This window comes from Ochlerotatus camptorhynchus, unplaced genomic scaffold (genome assembly GCF_037179485.1).
Source record: "Ochlerotatus camptorhynchus isolate MF236.1 unplaced genomic scaffold, CSIRO-AGI_Acam_v1.1 ptg000204l, whole genome shotgun sequence".
NCBI lineage: Eukaryota > Metazoa > Arthropoda > Insecta > Diptera > Culicidae > Ochlerotatus > Ochlerotatus camptorhynchus.
In genome coordinates this window covers 945,922-966,803 of record NW_027040694.1, presented here as the reverse complement: position 1 = coordinate 966,803, position 20,882 = coordinate 945,922, and the positions used below count along the sequence as shown (strand labels likewise).

Sequence of the window (20,882 nt, the reverse complement as noted above, 5' to 3'; positions counted from 1 at the left end):
AAAAATCCCCATATAGAAATTGAGAGATTAATTCGCCTCCGGTGCATATTCAGGGCAAAAAAAGTGAACGACAACCTAAAGAAATTAGTCAGGGGCTTTGTCGTTCAGTTTTTTCCCGGAAATTAATGCTCAACAAGCTACAATAAAATAAAAATGATTTTTCCCCATACAATTTTACCTGCTTTACTACCAGTCCCCAGAGAGCCAAAAAATTCAAATTTGAGAGAGAAATCCTCTCTCACGAGCTCAATCTCTCAACATGCCATGTGTTTTGTTGACACTCGATTTGTGATTTCCCTTTCAAAGATTACAAAATAGAGTACCTGACACTACAAAACATGTCTGGTACATCTATATATGCATTTGCTTTAACATTTGAAGTCCCTCCTTTTTTACATATTCTGCGCAAAACATACTTTATGCTCCGCCCCATATATAAATATCGGCGGGAAATTCTATGAGGGGTGAGCTATTTTGTGTGCAGAATGTGATAAAAAGGAGGGACTTCGAATATTAATCTAAATGCATATATAGAGGTACCAGACATGTTTTGCACTGCAGTGTCCTCTGTGAACAATTATAGGAAAACAGATTGTGCTTAGTTTCCGATAGATGTCACCGCAAACAACAGCTGTGACATCTGATGGAACATGAATGCAGAAGCTTGACAAAATGATCAATTCCAAGAGCACAAATATCAGCTCTCACAAAACATACAACAATGAAACTGGAACTTCATAGTTGGTTGGAAATGCTATCTAACATGAAGCTTTAGTGTGATAATTTATTAGCTAGAGAATGGTCTTAGAAGAGCCATTGCAAGATACCTTAGACAATTTGTCTACTTGGGCTATGAAGCTGGGTATCGAATTCTCTCCGGAGAAAACTGAGTTGGTTGTTTTTTCTAGGAAGCATCATCCTGCACAGTTACAGTTTCAACTAAAGGGTAGAACAATCACTCAAAGTATATCTTTCAAGTATTTAGGTGTCTGGTTCGATTCCAAAAGCACGTGGGGAAAACATATTGCGTATGTGAAACAAAAATGCCAACAAAGAATCAATTTTCTTCGTACAATTACTGGAACTTGGTGGGGAGCACACCGGGAAGATCTGATCAGGTTGTATCGAACAACCATCTTGTCGGTCCTAGAGTACGGTAGCTTCTGCTTTCAATCCGCGGCAAAAACACACATCCTGAAGCTACAACGGGTTCAATACCGTTGCCTCCGAATCGCGCTTGGCTGTATGCACTCGACGCATACGATGAGCCTCGAAGTACTCGCGGGTGTTCTGCCACTGACAGATCGTTTCGCGGAACTGTCCTTCCGTTTTCTTATCCGTTGTGAAGTAATGAACCCATTGATAATAGAAAACTTTGAGAAGCTGCTCGACCGAAATCCTCAAACAAGATTCATGAGTTTGTACTATGAGTACATGACGCTGGAGGTTGGCCCTTCTTCATTAATCTCCAATCGTGATTGCTTTCAAGCCATCGGTCGGTGGTTGTTCCCTCAATTTTTGCAATCAAGTACCACCATGTAAGAAACGATAAAAGATTTTTCACAGATGGGTCAACCATAAATGCTTCCACTGGATTTGATGTATTTAATCAATTTCATAGCGCCTCTTATAAACTGCAGAAACCATGCTCAGTATACGTTGCGGAACTCGCAGCTATATTTTACGCAGTAGAGCGAATTGCCTCACTACCTTCTGACCATTATTTCATTTTCACAGATAGTCTTAGCTCATTGGAGGCTATTCGTTCAATGAGGCCGATGAAGCACTCCTCGTATTTCCTGCCTGAAATACGATCTAAACTGAGTGCTTTATCTAACTGCTCCTATACTATCACCTTAGCTTGGGTCCCATCTCATTGCTCAATTCCGGGTAATGAGAAAGCGGACTCATTGGCTAAGGTGGGCGCTATGGAAGGCGATATTTTTGAGCGACAAATCGCCTTCAACGAATTTTTCTCCATTGCTCGCCAGCAAGTCCTCATCAGTTGGCAACAAAAATGGAATGATGGTGAATTGGGAAGATGGTTACATTCTATTCTCCCACAGGTGTCGAACAAACCATGGTTCAAAGGGTTGGACATGAGCCGCGACTTTATACGAGTTATATCAAGGCTTATGTCCAATCACTGCTCGTTAGACTCGCACTTCTATCGAATTGGGCTCTCAGGCAGCAATTTATGTGCGTGTGGCAGTGGTTATCACGATATCGAGCATGTTGTTTGGTCGTGTACTTTACACCGTGTTGCCAGATCTGAGTTATCCACATCCCTCAGGGCCCGAGGAAAACAACCCGCGATACCCGTTAGAGATGTCTTGGCGAGCCGAGATCTCGACTATTTGAATTTAATTTATGTGTTTTTAAAACGGATAGATCTGAGGATTTAGTAGTTAGTGTCATCTTGTGCTCTCCCAAGTTGTTAGCTGCCCATCGGTGTACCCCCATGTTTGTCTTTTTCATCAGAGTGTCGCTTAGTTCGAGATCAAGAGCACATTGCTCTCCAAACCTTGTGTTCACAATTCCTTCCCTGCCATCCATTTGTTACAATTTGTCACCCCTAACCTCGAGATAGCCGCGAGTAATCGGCCCCCGCTTTACTAACGTTAGTTTTAAGTAATTTTGTAATCTAATCAATGAATATTGGCTCCGCAAAGCTATAGCAAATGAGCCTGGAAAAATAAACGCATTATAAAAAAAAAATGAGAAAGCGCAACGACGAACGTACACTTTTCACGGGCTTCTCTGCGCTGTTACTTAAGACTTGTATCTGCATAGAAATCGGGTGACTTAAGTAACATCGAAAAATATTTTGATCGGAAAGTGATTACGTCAAAAAGCAATTTGACTGGTAAATAAATTTAAAAATGGGATGGGATCCCATATTCGGACAATATAAAGACTGGACTCGGAAAAAATGCGACACTTTGTTTTGGGTGTAACTTTTTATCGCGTGGGTAAAAATTAATGAAATTTTGGGTAATACTAGTTTAGAATGTTATGTATATATGTGTATATATCGCGATCTGTCAAGTAGTTTTCAAGATGCATTCGCAACAAAAAGAGCTACGCCAGCAAATCTTGAACGCGGTGATCGATAATCCTGGTCAGTCGCACAGATGGATCGGCAAAAGGCTTGGAATCCACCATTCGACCGTGTCCCGCGTTGTGAAGATGTTCCAGGAGACGAAGACCATCGAGCGGCCAAAAACCGATTACGGAATACCCAGAGAAGGCGCGGAAGATAAGGCAGTACTTTAAGAATAATCCGAACGTTTCCACCCGAGACGTGGCCAAAAAGGTCAATTCGTCGAAGTGGTTCGTCCAGCAGACCATGAAGCGGGCTGGGCTACGTGTTTTTAAGGTCAGGAAGGCACCAAACCGGACTGACAAGCAAAACGCGGTGGCCAAATTGCGTGCGCGGAAGCTGTACCGTGAGTGGCGTCCCGCATGGATGTTCCGGAATAGTTCCGGAATAGAAAGATGGACAAATTCGCGAAGAATTACCTGTTGTGGCAGGCGATCTGCGAGTGCGGACGGTACAGCAAGCCGTTCGTTACAACCGGCACCATAAACGGGCAGATTTATCGAGAGGAATGCTTGCAGAAGTGCTTGCTGCCCTTTCTCCGCTCTCACCGTGGTCCCACGCTGTTCTGGCCGGATCTCGCTTCGTGCCATTACGCCAAGCCTGTAATGGATTGGTACGAAGCGAAGGGCGTTAATGTGGTCCCGAAGGAGGCGAACCCGCCAAATACACCAGAACTTCGTCCGATCGAAAAGTTTTGGGCGATAATGAAGAAGAAGTTGAAGAAAAGCGGAAAAACATTCAAAACCGATGAAGCTTTGAAGACAAACTGGGAGAAATTGTGTAAGGAAGATGGGCAAAGCCTCGCCCAAGATCTCATGAGAAGTTTTAAGCTTGGGGGAGGAAATTCAATAAATAAATTATGCCAAAACATAGATAATATATAGTTATTTAATCCCTGAAAATTTGAGAAGTATCCGATTTAAAATGAATTTTTGGTGATCATTTTTGTGTGTCTCATTTTTTCTGAGTCCAGTCTTTATAGTGTAATATAGCAGGAGCTTCGATTGACACTGATAGCTCGACTTTGTTTACCTTTGATATTTTCGACGTATTGAAAATTTGCTCTTGATGTTTCAATCAATCATATTCATTGTGATGTATTGAACATCAATAACTGGTAAAAGTTGATTGAATATTACTGTCATTAATATGATTTGTTCCCAAATTTATCGTTTAGCGCAGTATTACGAACGGAATGACGAATGTGCAGCAGTTTGAATGTAATATTCAACTTTTTTTCTGTTTTCGTCAGATGTGGTATGTGTCTCCAGTGGAATGCCTTAACCACTTATCATTTTCAAGAGATTACATCTACTAAATTGACCTGAAAAAACTGGCATCACTGATAAGTTCGAAATGTGGTGGCTTGCTTAACGCTTCAGTGGCGCCACTATGAAAAATGCGAGCACAAACCATATTTGCGATAAATGTAATTGTGATTCTTACGTCTGTTTGTCTGTGCCACTACCTTGTGATGGAAAAAGTGCGTGAAAGACTTTCCATTGTTAACGACATTCGGTATACATACCAGCGTCTACCCGATCGTCTACCACGGTACACAATCTGAAACTACTTAAGGTTGGAATTAATCATTTTGTTCGACCATTTTCCACAGAGATGGCGCTGTTCCGCTGGTAGGAAGTGATAAAAATCCCCATATAGAAATTGAGAGATTAATTCGCCTCCGGTGCATATTCAGGTCAAAAAAAGTGAACGACAACCTAAAGAAATTAGTCAGGGGCTTTGTCGTTCAGTTTTTTCCCGGAAATTAATGCTCAACAAGCTACAATAAAATAAAAATGATTTTTCCCCATACAATTTTACCTGCTTTACTACCAGTCCCCAGAGAGCCAAAAAATTCAAATTTGAGAGAGAAATCCTCTCTCACGAGCTCAATCTCTCAACATGCCATGTGTTTTGTTGACACTCGATTTGTGATTTCCCTTTCAAAGATTACAAAATAGAGTACCTGACACTACAAAACATGTCTGGTACATCTATATATGCATTTGCTTTAACATTTGAAGTCCCTCCTTTTTTACATATTCTGCGCAAAACATACTTTATGCTCCGCCCCATATATAAATATCGGCGGGAAATTCTATGAGGGGTGAGCTATTTTGTGTGCAGAATGTGATAAAAAGGAGGGACTTCGAATATTAATCTAAATGCATATATAGAGGTACCAGACATGTTTTGCACTGCAGTGTCCTCTGTGAACAATTATAGGAAAACAGATTGTGCTTAGTTTCCGATAGATGTCACCGCAAACAACAGCTGTGACATCTGATGGAACATGAATGCAGAAGCTTGACAAAATGATCAATTCCAAGAGCACAAATATCAGCTCTCACAAAACATACAACAATGAAACTGGAACTTCATAGTTGGTTGGAAATGCTATCTAACATGAAGCTTTAGTGTGATAATTTATTAGCTAGAGAATGGTCTTAGAAGAGGGTAGGTAGATAGTTCCGTTAGAGTACGGCAGTATAAAAATTGAATAGAAGTTGGAAATGAGCGAAGGGTCATTGATGCGACAGTGCAAGTCAAACGCACACTCTTTGCTCAACCCGTACGATGTACGTGGAGATTTGAAGTATGCCTTCAAATCTACAGGCAAAAAGTGTGCGCCTGACTTTGCTCAAATACTGCCTGCGGCTGTGGAATAGTTCTAGCGCCGTTTAATCACTACCTAAAACCCCACGTTGCCGCTAGAGCTATTCCACAGCCGCAGGCAGTATTTGAGCAAAGTCAGGCGCACACTTTTTGCCTGTAGATTTGACGACATACTTCAAATCTCCGCGTACATCGTACGGGTTGGGCAAACAGTGTGCGTTTGACTTGCACTGTCGCATCAATGGCCCTTCGCTCATTTTGAACTTCTATTCAATTTTCATACTGCCGTACCCCAACGGAACTATCTACCTACCCTCTTCTAAGACCATTCTCTAGCTAATAAATTATCACACTAAAGCTTCATGTTAGATATCATAAAAACACTTTGAATGAAACTTCATGTTTGCTGCGGGGCAACACGCAAGGAGTTCCAAGTTCATGAGCGATGTCAAAACAGTGCCCGACAAGTTTGTGCTGTTGTGTGTCCAGTAAGCTGTCCATAATCCATCTTCCCGTACAGTTCGTCGTCCATGAGGATGCATCCATCGTGCTTTGTAAGAACCTCATTGTACAACTTCCGGGCACGTTTTTTGGCCACTATATTATGCTTCAGTGTCCTGTTTTGTTGCTTACTGGTCCGAAAAGATCGAAATCCTTCTCGCTGACGAATCCTTCTGACGGTGCTTTGGCTGGCATTGAATTTATTGGCGATAACATAATCCGACAACCCTGGGTTTGCCCTAACCGTTCTCAACACCTTCAAATGCAGCTTCCGATCCTAAGTTCCACTACGACGCTTGCTATGATCCTGCCGATCGATAGTATGCCGCTCACGAAAACGTTTGAGAACACTGCACACGGCCGATTTACCCAATTTCAACGACTTCGCGATGTTTGAACCTGACCACGTCGGATTTTCCAGGTGGGTGTCCAAAATTAATTTTTGATTCGCGGCTTCCATCAAGTATAACCTAAGAGGAAGAGGTGACAATTGGCTTCTTACTCTTTAATGTCTTTCTCTATCTCTATCTTTATCTATCTCTATCTTATGCACATCAAATCAGCCAATCACGAGCTGGTTCACGTTTGACAGAAAAGTGGTTCATTTTTGCCCCCGAGTTTAGATAGGGTAAGTCAATTGATCAAGTCAGTTGAATTCAACTGACTTGAACGCGAATTGAACGTGCAAACCATGCCATTCAACTGACTTGATCAACTCACTTGAATTGAAAAAAAGTTGAACCAGGCGCAACTTTTCAAGCCAATTGAAATCAACTAAGATGATCATTTGACTTGCCTAATCTGGAGGGGAAATATTGAAACACAAAATCAGACTTTTTTTGATTTTGCGTCAATATGTTTATCAATATTTTCGTCGTCAATATTTGCATCAATATGATGGTCAATACTTTTGAGTTGTTTGCCCGTGTGGTGCCTGCTTCATTCTAAAAAGCCTGTGCTCAATACATAATTTATTGGATGTCTATTTACATTCACATTTTGTAGATCATCTATATTAAGCTACACTGCCCTCACTGTAGACTTGCCTACTCGAAACATTGATCCCAAAAATGTTCCATTGTGTGATATAAATGCTGCTGGACACCAGAAAGTCCATGTGCCTCATCAGGGTAACTCTGAAATCGAAGATTCATTCATTGTGGTTCATTCCAGAAAATAGTCAACTTCCTCCCCGAACTTACCATCTGCTCGAACTCGATATCCTCGTCAACGAGGGCTCGAACGAACACCATCGAATTCTGGTAGTGCACATTATCGTCGGCATTTCCGTGAATCAACAAGAACATGTGATTCTTCATGCCAGCCACATATCGACTAACGTCACTTTTTTCGTAGCCTTCCTCATTATTTCCCGGCTGTGGCAAACCCATGAACCGTTCCGTATAAATAGAATCTGAAAATGATCAATCTCTCCATAAGACCATCAAAATCACAAGTCCTTCCCGGCCGCTTACCATAGAACATCCACGAAGTCACCGGAGCAACCGAAATGCCACACTTGAACACCTTGTCACTGTCCTTCTCCAGCGTCATCGACGTCACATAGCCACCGTAGCTCCATCCCCAGATACCGGTCCGTTCCCGATCGATGAAACTGTACTTATCCTGCAGGTAACGCGTCACGGCAATCTGGTCCTCAATCTCAACCGTTCCCAGCTGATTATTGAGGGTGAACAAGAAGTTAAAACCCTGGTTGGCGGTACCGCGTCCATCGATCTGACAGTAGATGGTCTTTTTCGTTGTGGTCAAATAGTTTCCGAACCCGATCGTGAAGGTGTCGATAACTCGAGCAGAATTCGGTCCACCGTAAACTTGAACGATCATCGGGTGCTTTTCGTTGTTGTTGGCAAGATTTTCGAAATCGATCTCCGGTGGCAGGTACAACCGGACGGATGCTTTGTATCCACCGGCGACTGGGACCTTGAGGAAGCGGACTTTAGTTTCCTTGTAGGCGGTCAGCTTGGTGCGAAGAGCTTCATTCATTTCCCAGTCTGCCATGTGCTGTAGATCATCGGTTCGGTAGATTTGCGAGTACGAGGGAGTAGGACCGGAGCAAGTTGCAGCAAAGTACGAGAAGTCGGTACTGAACGATACGCTGGCGTAGTTGCAGGACGCATCATTGCTGAGTTTGTCCTTGAGCAGGCTGCAGGTTAGACATTCTCCGTCTCGGTAGACGTGTCGGGTTTGTGGAGCACTGACCGGGACGGCTGTATAGTAAAGGTTGTTCTTGGATTCGTCGATCCCATTGATGCTAGTAACGGTGAACTGTTCGGGGGACTTGTAGGTAATGCTAGAACCGTTCAACTCCCAGACTCGTCGCCAACCGTTGGAATCTCCCAGGAAGAAGCAGCGATCGCCAGTGCTAGTGCAGCGAGGGGTGTACAGGTCGTACCATCCTTTGGGTTCGTCGACTCTGACAAGCTAATGGAATGTGTTATGATCTCGCAGCAAGACCGTAAGACTTGGTAACCTACCTCAGTACAGTCCCGCGTAGCTACGTTGCAGCGCTGGTAGGTAACTACATTTTGTCGTCGATTCATCCAGATCGCTCCCAAGTCAGATCCAATCCAGTTGACCGTTCCGAGGATATGATCTTCGCTGACAATGTTTTCGGGAGCTGGTAGCTCATGCCAAACACGTCCATTCACCGTCAAGTCCATGACTCGCAGATGTACCGTTGGATTAGTGGTGTTAACCTTGGGATATTTTAGAGTATACTCCTCCGGATATTGGTTGTTGGGATCGTCCGGTTCACCGTAGATGTGATAGGTGAACTCCCTTACTTTGGTGTCATTGAAACTAGCCATGGCGATGTGGGTACCGTCATTGGAGAACCACAGCGTAGCGTCAGTTCCGAAGACTTCCTCTGTGAAGTCGGGATAGGTGTTAGATTAACTAATTGCAATCTCTGGCACATATTTACCTTCGTACACCCAATCGGGAACGCCGTTGTAGATTACTCCAGCGACTCCGTCCTCCGTCAGGAGTTCCTCATCTGTGCTCAGCAGCTCGGAACGGTAGTGTACATTATTGTTCTTGACGTAGGCCAAAGATTGGCCGTTCGGTGAGACGATACAGACAGACACTTCTTCTTTATTGGCAACATCGTACGTGTTCCTATTTGAATACCCGCATCATTAGCTTATATGGAAGAACTAGTAAAAAAAATCTACCATACCCAGTGGAAATATCCAACACAACATATTTCGAGAGAGTTGAATGTCTGAACACGGTTCTCGTGGCGTACCGGATCAATGCCTTGTTCAGGTCGGGTTTGATAAACTGCACGGATGCGCCTGGCCAGTCCGTCTGAAATTTTAAATTCCCCTGTTAGACGAACAAAAGCCCCCTGATCTGTTCAAGTCTCACCAATGCACTAGATTCCAAGACTACAGTTTCCGTTTTGTCTTCAGCGTTGTACTTGACGTAGCCACCATCGGCTTTGCGATAGACGAACTCCTTCCCTGCAAATATTACGTCAGCATTCAGCAGCATGTGCAAAAATCAATTTTCAAACCAACCCGTCACCCAATTGCCATTGAATCCACGCTGTCCGAATTGATTGGGAATAATTTCGTTCAATGGAAAATCCTTAAGTTGATCCTGTTTAGATTCCGTTGGAGCAGCCTCCGTTGTCGCCACCAGGATAGCCAGAATGGCCACCAGAATCGGCTTCATGTTGCGATTGTTCGATCTTAAAATAAATATCACGTGATTACGGAAAGCTTCAACTCTTCGTCTGTTTGATGAGGTATTCAACACTTGTATTGTCGCTAGACTTGAAAACCGAAATGACCAACTCGCGACAATCGATTTTACTCTTGTTGTGTACGTTAAAGATAACGTCGCATCTAGTGCGAACTATAGCGCATCATTTGACGAATACAGCGCACTAGATGCGACGTTATGTTTAACGTACATAACGAGAGTAAAATCGATTGACGCGAGATGGTCATTTCGGTTTTCAAGTCTAGCGACAATATCTTTCTCCCAGTCCTTAGTGCAGCACTATTAACCCAAAACTTACAACGCCCTATCAGCTCTCTTTATCCAACACCTTTGAATCACTGAACTTGACGAACTGACAAACCTAGTCCAAGTGTTTTATTGATCGACCCAATGAAGAGGGTGTTAATCTTATCTCTGCGCCAAGTTCAAGACTACAGTAGACATTGCATTGTTTCCAAAAGCGTCGTTGGTATTAGTTATCAACGACCTAGCGAAGGAAGCTTTAGCTAATACCCCAATTGACAGCAATTGAAGACGGGGACACGGAATGGAGGAAGAATGGTGTTGCTCCGCGGCATGCTAGAAATAATTATGAACGTAATCTTCTGCGGTCTGAATACAATGGATTGAAGTGTCGAAAAAGTAGTGAAAATTTGCCTATCGCAAAAATGACGCCAGTTGACGACCTTTACTTTCGGGACACATTATGTTCATGTTGCTAAAATGGGTATGCATGCAGGCATTGCTGAAATGTGAAACAATTGTATCACAGTGAGGAACTCAGAGGTATCCATCCTGAATTCTTTTATCAGTTTAACGTACTTAATAAATAATCCATTAAGGTGAATCACTTTAGAATACCTTATTTTTGATTGATCTTGAAATCTCAAGAGCACAAATTTCAGCTCCCACAAACCATGTGTGGAAGTGATAGGGCATATAAGTGTAGAGTGAAGGATTTTTTTCCTTGATTTGTTTTCCATCGATCTTGTTTTCCATACTGAGTACCAATGCTACCGATGCCAGAGAGGCAGCTCCCACACAAGGACCCTACCTAGCGACCCTTCAACTCATGGACCGGAGACCAACGGTTTTACTTCCCTTTCGAAGGAATCCGTGATCAGAGATTTTAGGCCTCAGAAAACCCCGATGACGCCGACTGGGATTGAACCCAGGCCTTTTGGAGTGAGAAGCAGTCACAATTACCACTACACCACCAGTGCCGCTTGTAGTGAAGGTTTGGTTAGCGCCAATCAATAAACGAGTGAATTGAGATTTTCAAGTCCGGTTGTATTGGTGCGATATGTGAGAGCGTGTTAGTGAATATCCGAGGAAAATACATAACAAATCGATGTCAAGCTCATTTTGACAGGTCTACTTTCATACATTTTCTAGATTAGCCAGAGGAAAATAATAAACAACTTTACACGGCGTTGCTTCCGCAAGTGTGCGTGCGTTAAACGTCACTAATATCTATAGGGTCTCGTTGAATGTTCGCGTGTTTTGCCCTTTTCTATACAAAAACCAAGGGGCAGTACAGTTTTTGATCATGAGCAAAATCAGAGTTAATGGATCAATGAAAATCTACAGGTTTTGACTATACTGTGGCTACATTTTACATTTGATAGTCCATGTACAGTAGCGCCAAAAGCATGCTGTGGTGGGTTCAAAACTTGATCAATTTTGAGTCACTCTGAGAAACTCTGAGCAACTCTGAGTAAAGGTCCAAACGCAATATGGGCGGAAGCGGAACGGAAACGGAAAGTTTGACAGTTGTCACAAATGACATCAAGATGCCTAACCGAAGTCGATTTTGTTCTAACTAGTTTTCAATCCGACAAGTAGGCTGACTCAGATCGGGTTTTTTCCGCTGCCGCTGCCGTTCCGCTTCCGCTGACATTGCGCTAGAGCCTTAACTCGCGTTGATCAACATCAAATACATATAGCAACCTGATTTTTGTTATGAAATATGTCATAATTGGTGCGCTGTAGCCGATTGACATATTTTTCAACATTAATTTCATAAGCAACTGAAAACTGGTGCTGAAGTTCTTCCGGGTGTGATACTTGTGGTGCTGTTGAGGAATTTGCTGGATTGTAGAATTCCTATTGGAATAGACTGCGTTTCAGCTCAAGAGCGGATAGTGTCCATATTTACACCAACATCGTTGGCCCATAAACTGCAATTCATCGCAACAATTGGCATTTGATTTCCTTCTAATTCTTCACAAACTACGAGAATGAAATTGATGATGACAACTTGACTATACTTCATCCAAAAGCACACGGAACGTCGTCATGAAGGTCATATCCAGGAAGAACAAAAACGTTATTATGTCATAGAGAAGGGCTACTATTGACCCTACCTGCCAGCAAACGTATATCTCCGGGCACAAGCTGAGCAAGGCCTCGATGCAATAAATCTATGAGCTATCTTCATCTATCATTCATCAAGACCGCTTTGTATGGTTCTTCATTGAACACTTACCTTATATTAAATATACTTTATTTGTTTTCTAAGATACTTCCCAGACCATTTACAGACCTTGCGACAAACAATAAGATGCACGGTGTTACTGGCAACCCTGTAGGGATGAGATGGATAGATAAAAGGAGTCGGACCGCGAGTGCAAGTCAGTGCACAACTCTAATACAAAGTGTATTCGTATATTGTTAATCTCTTGGGTAATCTACGATAATAAAGCACTGGAAAACCCTACACGCTCTTCGCATCAGATGGAAGTAAAGGCGTTGCGAACTACTCAGAAGAACTACTACCATGTGCTAACAACAACAGCCTCGGTGACTAATTAACCACTTCATTCGAGCAGTTGAAATGACGTTTACTACCACTCGAACTTTGAACTAAAACATTATTTTTAGATTTTTTTTCTAGAACCACGAGAAAAGTAGCCATCATTTGTGCGTTTCATAAAAAAAAATAGAAATTAGTTAGTCCAGTTTTGTGGAATCGCTGGTAGAAAGTTACGCCAAGAATGCTTGACAAAGTGGTCAATTGAACCCAAACCTGTTTAAGCGATGGCGCCAAGTTCCAGGTGTTCAAAAGGCTATTATCGATGAGATGTTTGCAACTTTCGATCATCTACCAACGAACAATCTGAAAATGCTAATGTGTTAAGTGTGGCTTGTAGAATTGAGTAACAGCGAAGACAACAAATCAAGAAGACTGGCAACTTTGCCAGAATCCAAGCGACAGATACAGTAGCGCTGCGCTTGAGTGAAGGTGGAAGCAACGCATAGAAAAATTAGCAAATACACAAACCCTTCGTCTGAGGATGTAATCTTTGGTATCAAATTCGTTCGAAGCGAAGCATTTACCTTTGAGCGGCAGATGACGCGATTGTACCATAGAGGTAACTCTAAGACCACTGGGTCCCGAAGAAAATCATTATTATTTTTGGCTCACTCAGTACCAGAACAACGGTCCCAAGCAGTCCCAAGCTATTTCACTCACCCCTGCATGTTCTGCATGAATCCACACACCCCTGATGTTATCTGTCAAACTTTCATAGCGAATCAAAACAAACATAGTGTAGTAATAGAATTTCAACTAGAATAGGGTACGTTAATCGTTTGCTTGGGACCAATAGGCTACTAAAGTGGTGAGCCAATTTAAAATCGTTAGTTTCGTATTGATTGTTGATTGTACCCCTCTCATAGCGTTCGTATGAGAAAATGGAAGAGTTGCCAGTCTTCTTGATTTGTTGTCTTCGGTAACAGTTAGTCCAGTTTGGCTCGTTTTTGGATAGAAAAAGGTAAAACACGCGAACATTCAACAGGATCCTATTCACTCATTTATAAATTGACGCTAACCAAACCTTCGCTACTTTGTAGTACAAAGTCTATGCTTTAAAAAGAAAAGTTTATGTTTGCCACCTTCTCCCCTATATGCAGTCAATAATCCAGCTTTCCATGCTCGGTAATGGCGGCCTGTTTGTATGAATAAATGTATCCTTCACTGTGCTTTTTGACACTAACTGGAGGGCGTATGTTGTTCCATTTTCTACTGTTCCTGGTAGAGGGAAAGGGAAGGGGTTGAAATTCGAACATCCAGATAGTGTCAAAAAGCACAGCGAAGGATACATTTATTCATACATACAGATTTCTTGCAAAATCATGTATTTCTTGGCAAACTTTGAAAGTTTCTGCTGCCTTACTTCCTCCGAAACATCAAACTTATGCTGGGCGGTGAAGAACAGTAGCCCCGGAAGCCGCCGGAAGTCCACCTTGGCGTAAGTCTCATCATCCAAGATCAGACAATGAGGCTTCATCTGCATCTAGATGTACAGTTTCCGGGCCCGTGACTTTCCCAGCGTATTTTTTGAAACTGACAGCGATAAAATACAGTGTAAACAATACCCTAGAAAATACTTCTACTCAAATTTTTTAGAGAAAATACCCAATGAGTAATTTTCTACAGCGTTTTTTCTGTGATGCAATTTGATGTGGTACACCCTTTATGTACATCTTTTTATGCATGAATTCACAGCCATAAGCATAACTAAAGTATCAAGTTACATAATTCGGTTCAAAATACCGAGAATCCTACCACGGCTATCGCGGGTTCTTAAGAAACGGGCGAGAGCATATCGACGGAAACTTGAAAAACCACAATGGAAAATGTTGAAACGCTGCTCCCCCTGCGGGTTCTGATGTTTAAAAACAAGCTATTGGTTTGCTTGATGCTAATTTGCTCCGTTGAATAACGTACCATATGAAAGATGTGTTTTCCGGAAAATGGAACAGTTGAATAGTGAAACAGTCGAGAAGTTCATCCATAGTCTTCGGGATCAAGGCAGACTTTGCGATTATGGAGTGGCCCTGGAAATGCGGATTACCGAACAGGTCTTCGATAAGTGTTGTATGGATTTTCTGCGGGAATCGATATTGAAGAAAAAGCTGATGATGGTGCAGCAAATAGCAGATGAAGGTCGGATTTTGGAAACGGTAATGAGGAATAGAAACCAAATGAAAAAGTCTGTCGAAGAGGATTCTGTCAATTTGGTCAAGAAAGTTGCTCGCCACCTGGATCGGCACGAAACATGTTTCCGATGCGGAAACCCAGGACATTTCGCAAACGACAAAAACTGTCCGGCCAAAAGTAAAGTGCAAGACCAAAACTGTAAAGGCAACAACAAGCAAATCTCGAGTACGTCAAGTCCGTGAAGACTATGATTCTGTATCGGATTCATCGGAGAGCGAGAGCGGTGAAGCAACGTAGAACGATGTGCAGCACGTATATGCAACCAGCACTGATGCAGACAAGGTAACATGTTACCATAGAGGTAACTCTAAGACCAGAAGGTCCCGAAGAAACAGGCTCAACTTTTTGGCTCAGCTCTGGTACTATCTTCGGTCCCAAGCTAATCGATTCACCCCTCGAAACATAGGAAAATCCACCCCTCATTTTATGTCAATCTTCCATAGCAAATCAAAACAAACATAGTGCAGTACTAGAATTTCGACTAGAATGGGATACGTTAATCGTTTGCTTGGGACCAATAGGCTAGTCAAGTAGTGAGCCAATTTAAGATCGTTAGTTTCGAATTGATTGTTGATGTTACGTTGGTGGCGTGGAGCTACGTTGGATTGTGGACTCCGGAGCTCACGTAAATGTAATTACTCGTGGAACCTGAAAATGGCTAAAAGGACAAGAATGTGTAGTGAGCAAGGAAGAAAAGTTGGATAAGGTATTGAGGGCGTATGGTAATGGGAAGCTGAAAGTGGAGAAGATAATTAAAGCTGATATTGCAACGAAGAATGCTACAGTGCATCATGCAATCTATGTCGTCGAGGGAAACAAAGGAAGAAACCTTTTGAGCAAGAAAACGTCGATGGACTTGGGCATCCTCGAAATCCCCAGCGAATTGTGCAATATTAGTGATGCGGAGAAATTCTCGATCGGAACGCTGAAGCATGTACAGGTTGACATCAAGATTGACTGTTCCGTACCACCTGTTCAACAACCCTGTCGACGGTTGCCGATTCCGTTAAAGAAGCTAGTCGACGAACGGATCGAAGATTTATTGAAACAGGATATCATCGAACTCGCCCCCGTTAGTAGTTACCATCAAAGACCACGGCAAGAATGTGCGACTTTGTGTGGATATGAGAAAAGCGAACAGGGCTATTATTCCGGAGAAACATCCTTTACCAACCTTCGAGGCAAAAATGCCGCACCTGGAAGGCTGTAAAGTATTCAGCAAAGTGGATCTCGTGAAGGCATTCCATCAAACCGAACTATCGTCTAATTCTCGAGACATTACGACGTTTGTGACGCAAGATGCTTATTACCGCTACAAAAGACTAATGTTCGGCATGAGCGTTGCCCCCGAGATTTTTCAACGCTGTATCGAGAGAGTGCTAAAAGGTTTGAAAGGTGTTAAAGATGATATGCTGGTCTATGGCTCTTCCCAAGAAGAACACGATAGAAGGCTCAAAGCTGTCCTTGATCGTCTAAAAGGTGATACGGTCAAAATTTGGTCAAGGGAAAACGCGTGTAAATCGGTGAAATCGTTTATTTAAAAAATCAAATTAAATTTCTTTTTCAAGTTCAATTAGTATAAAATTCAGGAAAAATATTCAGTTAGGCTTCCGCTTTTCCAAATCCGAATTGCCGGGCCTTACGCTTGACCCCTGCCATCAGATTTTGTACAGCCACCTTGTCCACCTTCTTTGCCGCAGAAAGCCAGTTTGCCTTGAACTGCTGCTCGCCCTTAGCAGTTTTTTTGGTCTTCTTTAGGTTCCGCTTGACAATAGCCCAGTATTTCTCAATTGGGCGGAGCTCTGGCGTGTTGGGAGGGTTCTTGTCCTTGGGAACCACCTGCACGTTGTTGGCGGCGTACCACTCCATGGCCTTTTTACCGTAATGGCAAGATGCCAAATCCGGCCAAAACAGTACGGAACAACCGTGTTTCTTCAGGAAAGGCAGCAGACGTTTATTCAAACACTCTTTCACGTAAATTTCTTGGTTGACAGTCCCGGAAGCTATGAAAATGCTGCTTTTCAAGCCACAGGTACAGATGGCTTGCCAAACCAGATATTTCTTTGCGAACTTTGACAGTTTCATGTGCTTGAAAACATCTGCTACCTTTCCCCTTCCTTTTGCCGTATAAAACTCCTGTCCCGGAAGCTGCTTGTAGTCGGCTTTGACGTAGGTTTCGTCGTCCATTACCACGCAGTCAAACTTCGTCAGCATCGTCGTGTACAGCCTCCGGGATCGCGCTTTGGCCGTCGTATTTTGTTTATCATCGCGATTTGGAGTCACTACCTTCTTGTAAGTCGATAGTCCGGCTCGTTTTTTGGCTCAATGCACGGTTGTAGACGATACACCCAGCTTATTTGCGGCATCTCGGAGAGAGAGGTTAGGGTTTCGCTTGAAACTACCGGCAACTCTCTTTGTCGTCTCAGCGGCTTCCGGTTTTCGATTTCCCCCCGATCCAGACTTCCTGGCTGTCGACAAACGTTCCCCAAACACTTTAATTACATTTGTAACGGTTGATTTGGCAACTTTTAGCGATTTTGCCAACTTTGCGTGCGAGTAGCTCGGATTTTCGCGATGCGCTAGCAAAATTTTGATACGCTGCTCTTCTTGCTTGGACGGCATTTTGACAACTGAAGAGTGAATTCCAAAATCAAAATAGGAGCAACATTCTACACACACACACCTTCAAAATGAGGGGTGTTCAGGTTTTTTAAATGCAAAATTGAAAGAAATACGTCAAGTTGATATTGACCAAATTTTGACCGTATCACCCTTTACGTGAACATGGCCTCACTATCAACGAATCGAAATGCGAGTTCGGTAAATCTACGGTTTGCTTCATGGGACATCAACTTTCTGCTGATGGGATTCTGCCTACAAATGACAAGGTGAGCGTGATCCAGAACTTTCGTCGTCCTCAGAGCGTAACCGAAATGCGTAGCTTCCTGGGTCTAGTAAACTACGTAGGGAAGTTTATTCCTAAGCTATCTACTGCGACTGCCCCCCTGAGGGAAATTATCGTAAAAGGGAATAAATGTCATTGGTCCAAAGATGCAAAGAGATCTTTCAACGAAATTAAGAACGTTATGTCGGATCCACGAAATCTGGCTTTCTATAATCCTAGTTATCCAACCACGCTGGTAACGGATGCTAGTGAGAAAGGCCTTGGGACTGTCTGGATGCAAACCGCTAAATCTAAATCGAGACCCGTATGCTACGCCAGTAAAAGTCTAACCAAAACGGAGCAGAAGAATTCAACGCTGGATAAAGAGACTCTTGCCATAGTCTGGGCTGCTGAACGCTTTGAAATGTACCTGAGAGGTTTGGAGTTCATTGTCGTCACGGATCACAAGCCGCTGGTACACATCTTTAGCGAATCATCACACCCAAATCAGCGTCAAGAAAGATGGATACTGCGTATGCAATCTTTTCGTTTTTCTGTGGTTCATGTTCCGGGTGAAATCAATATTGCAGATCCGTTATCGAGGTTGTGTGATACAATCAGCTCTACAACAGAAAACATTTGCTTCGTCGCAGACATTGATCTATCTTCCCATTAATTTTCCCAGCAGATCATGGTTCTCCAAATATGAAGCATCAAATTTATCGATAAATAATATAAACATTGCCATCCGGTGTGTATCGAACCCTCTTTACCCAACTATGCGCATCGATAACAAGGAGATTATGAACGTGCATCGATGGCAATCTTTATTGTTCTTTGCCAAAGTTTAACGTATATCGATGGTATCAGTATTCAAATATGTTTAGAAGAATATTTATAATGAAAACAGTAAAGTCCTTTAATTTGAGATTTATACATTGCCTTAATCATGTCGGCCAGGAGTTATAGATCGTGCTTCATTGTAAGTGCTCTGCTATGCCTCTTCTAGTGCTCCTCTGAAACTGAACCGTAAATCAAGTTATAATAATAAAAAAGCAGACGTGTTTAAAGATGGGGAATTTAATCAAATATATAAAAAAGTCAATAATGATGTCTTGTGCAAAATATTTTAAGAATCTAAGATGAAGGAATTACAAAATTTAGTGAGTAAATATATACATTTATATTGTGTTACGGATTTCTGTAAATTTAAAATTCGGAAATCGAAAATTACTAATAAATCGGTAAAACTTGATCATTTTCGATCAATCTGCCATAAACTTATCAAATTGTGAAGTCAAGTGAGTTGCTCAAGAGTTGGTTTTAGAATAATCGTTTATTTTACTGTTCCTTTCTTGCGGTTGGCGACAGTCCGCGTAGCACACGCTGCGTCAGCATATGCAGTTCGTCGCTCATGGAACGATATGGCATGTTTATACCGGCAATGCTTACCAAGCATAAAGTTTTGTCGCTATATTTATAGTCTGGCGGATAGAATCTCGGGAATAAATTGAGCTGTTTAATAGCGGAACCAATCGAGCATATCACGACCAATATCAGAAAAGAGCACCTCAGCTTTTCCAAACAAAACTTCGGAACCCCTTTTCTCGTAACTCAAGGCACATCTGCCTACGCAAACCAACATCATCAACGGTAAAGTATTCCCTTTCCGATGATGCTATTAATTTGCGGTCGGTTGGCGAAGAAAGAATAATTAACGTATTGTTTATAAAAGATGATAGTACCTTTCCTTTTGTTGGTCTACAATAAATTGAATTGGTTTCACTTTCGATAGATCGAAATTCTATCCGCCTGACAATAAATATAGCGGCTATAGCATAAACACCTCATCGGACTTTGGGTTTCGAGCATACAATTTGCCTCACGATGGCTAAGTGGGTATAAACCATAAAATATTCTGTAAATTTAAATAACTACAGAATAATTGTGTAACATTTTTACCGAAAAATCTGTAAGGGATGTAAAGTTACCATAGTTCGGTAATGTTTTACCGACATTCTTTAAACAGCTTGACCCAAACAATTCAGCGTCACAAATAAGCATATATATTGAATAAATGCTTTATAACAGTGTACAATGCTGAATAAAACGGGTTGTCAAATTATGTGCTGCAAAACTCATTGAGATCGATAGATGCGCCTTCATTCCGCTGTTTTCTCTGATTTGATTAATACACTTATTAAAAGCTATACAAACGATGACTGTCTTCCTGATTCCACACCAGAAGTTTGATCTAATAACATACTGAATAAGTGTAATTTGCACATACATTGACGCTTTAATTCGACTGTTTTCAATTGATTTAATAACATGCTTTATTATAGTCTAATAATTGTTTTCTAGCTCCATTATTAGATTCCATTGCATTGCTTAACAATATTGCTGAATAAAGGTGAATACAGTTACCATAATAGTTCTTATACCACTATGCGTCCATGTTTTAATTTCATGCGTTGTTAATGCTTTACAAACGGTGTATTCATTCATTATTCCACAACACTGTTTCCGGCTAGGGGCATCCCACTCTAAACTTCAGTTCTAATATTAATTGAATATTTTTAAATATCTCATAAGTACTATTGAGTATTTTTAAGTTTTTTAAATCTTGCATTTTTGCCATCGTAGTGGCCGGTTACTACTGTAATTGTTTGTTGTTTTATTCTCTGATAAGTTGTTACTGTTCGTTCGCATCAAATTTAATTAATATTTAGTCTTGAACTGTTTTAATTGAAATAATGCGGGTAATCATATAATTGAGTAAGTATTTCACTTCTACTAATACAATAGTATAACACATATTTTTTTAGCGAACCAGTTGGCAGAGTATTCGTAAGACCGTAGCATTTATCCGACCCAAATTACCGATAGTTTCGATCTGACCGTTGGCAGAGTCAAAATTTTTAACAAGTGTGAACAGATGTTGGAGATTGCCATGGAAGTCATTGACCGCGACCAATCTGGTGAATTGAGACATGAGTTTTGAGCTGTTTAAGTTGGAA

The 20,882-nt window shown here is 41.9% G+C and overlaps 2 protein-coding genes across 2 annotated transcripts in view; both read right to left on the bottom strand.

Moving 5' to 3' along the window:
• Positions 1-20,882, bottom strand: part of Ns4 (Nucleostemin 4) — a 515,404-nt gene that overhangs the window by 469,235 nt on the left and 25,287 nt on the right. The gene's annotated exons all lie outside the window — the stretch shown is intronic.
• On the bottom strand, positions 7,153-10,316 carry LOC135702972 (venom dipeptidyl peptidase 4). The gene is made up of 9 exons (XM_065224049.1): positions 10,272-10,316; positions 9,766-9,938; positions 9,614-9,708; positions 9,423-9,553; positions 9,168-9,361; positions 8,719-9,110; positions 7,699-8,665; positions 7,426-7,637; positions 7,153-7,359 (listed from the first exon to the last, which is right to left on the bottom strand). Exons 2-9 carry the CDS (start codon positions 9,920-9,922, stop codon positions 7,270-7,272), a joined length of 2,238 nt encoding a protein of 745 aa, XP_065080121.1. The 5' UTR covers positions 9,923-9,938; positions 10,272-10,316; the 3' UTR covers positions 7,153-7,269.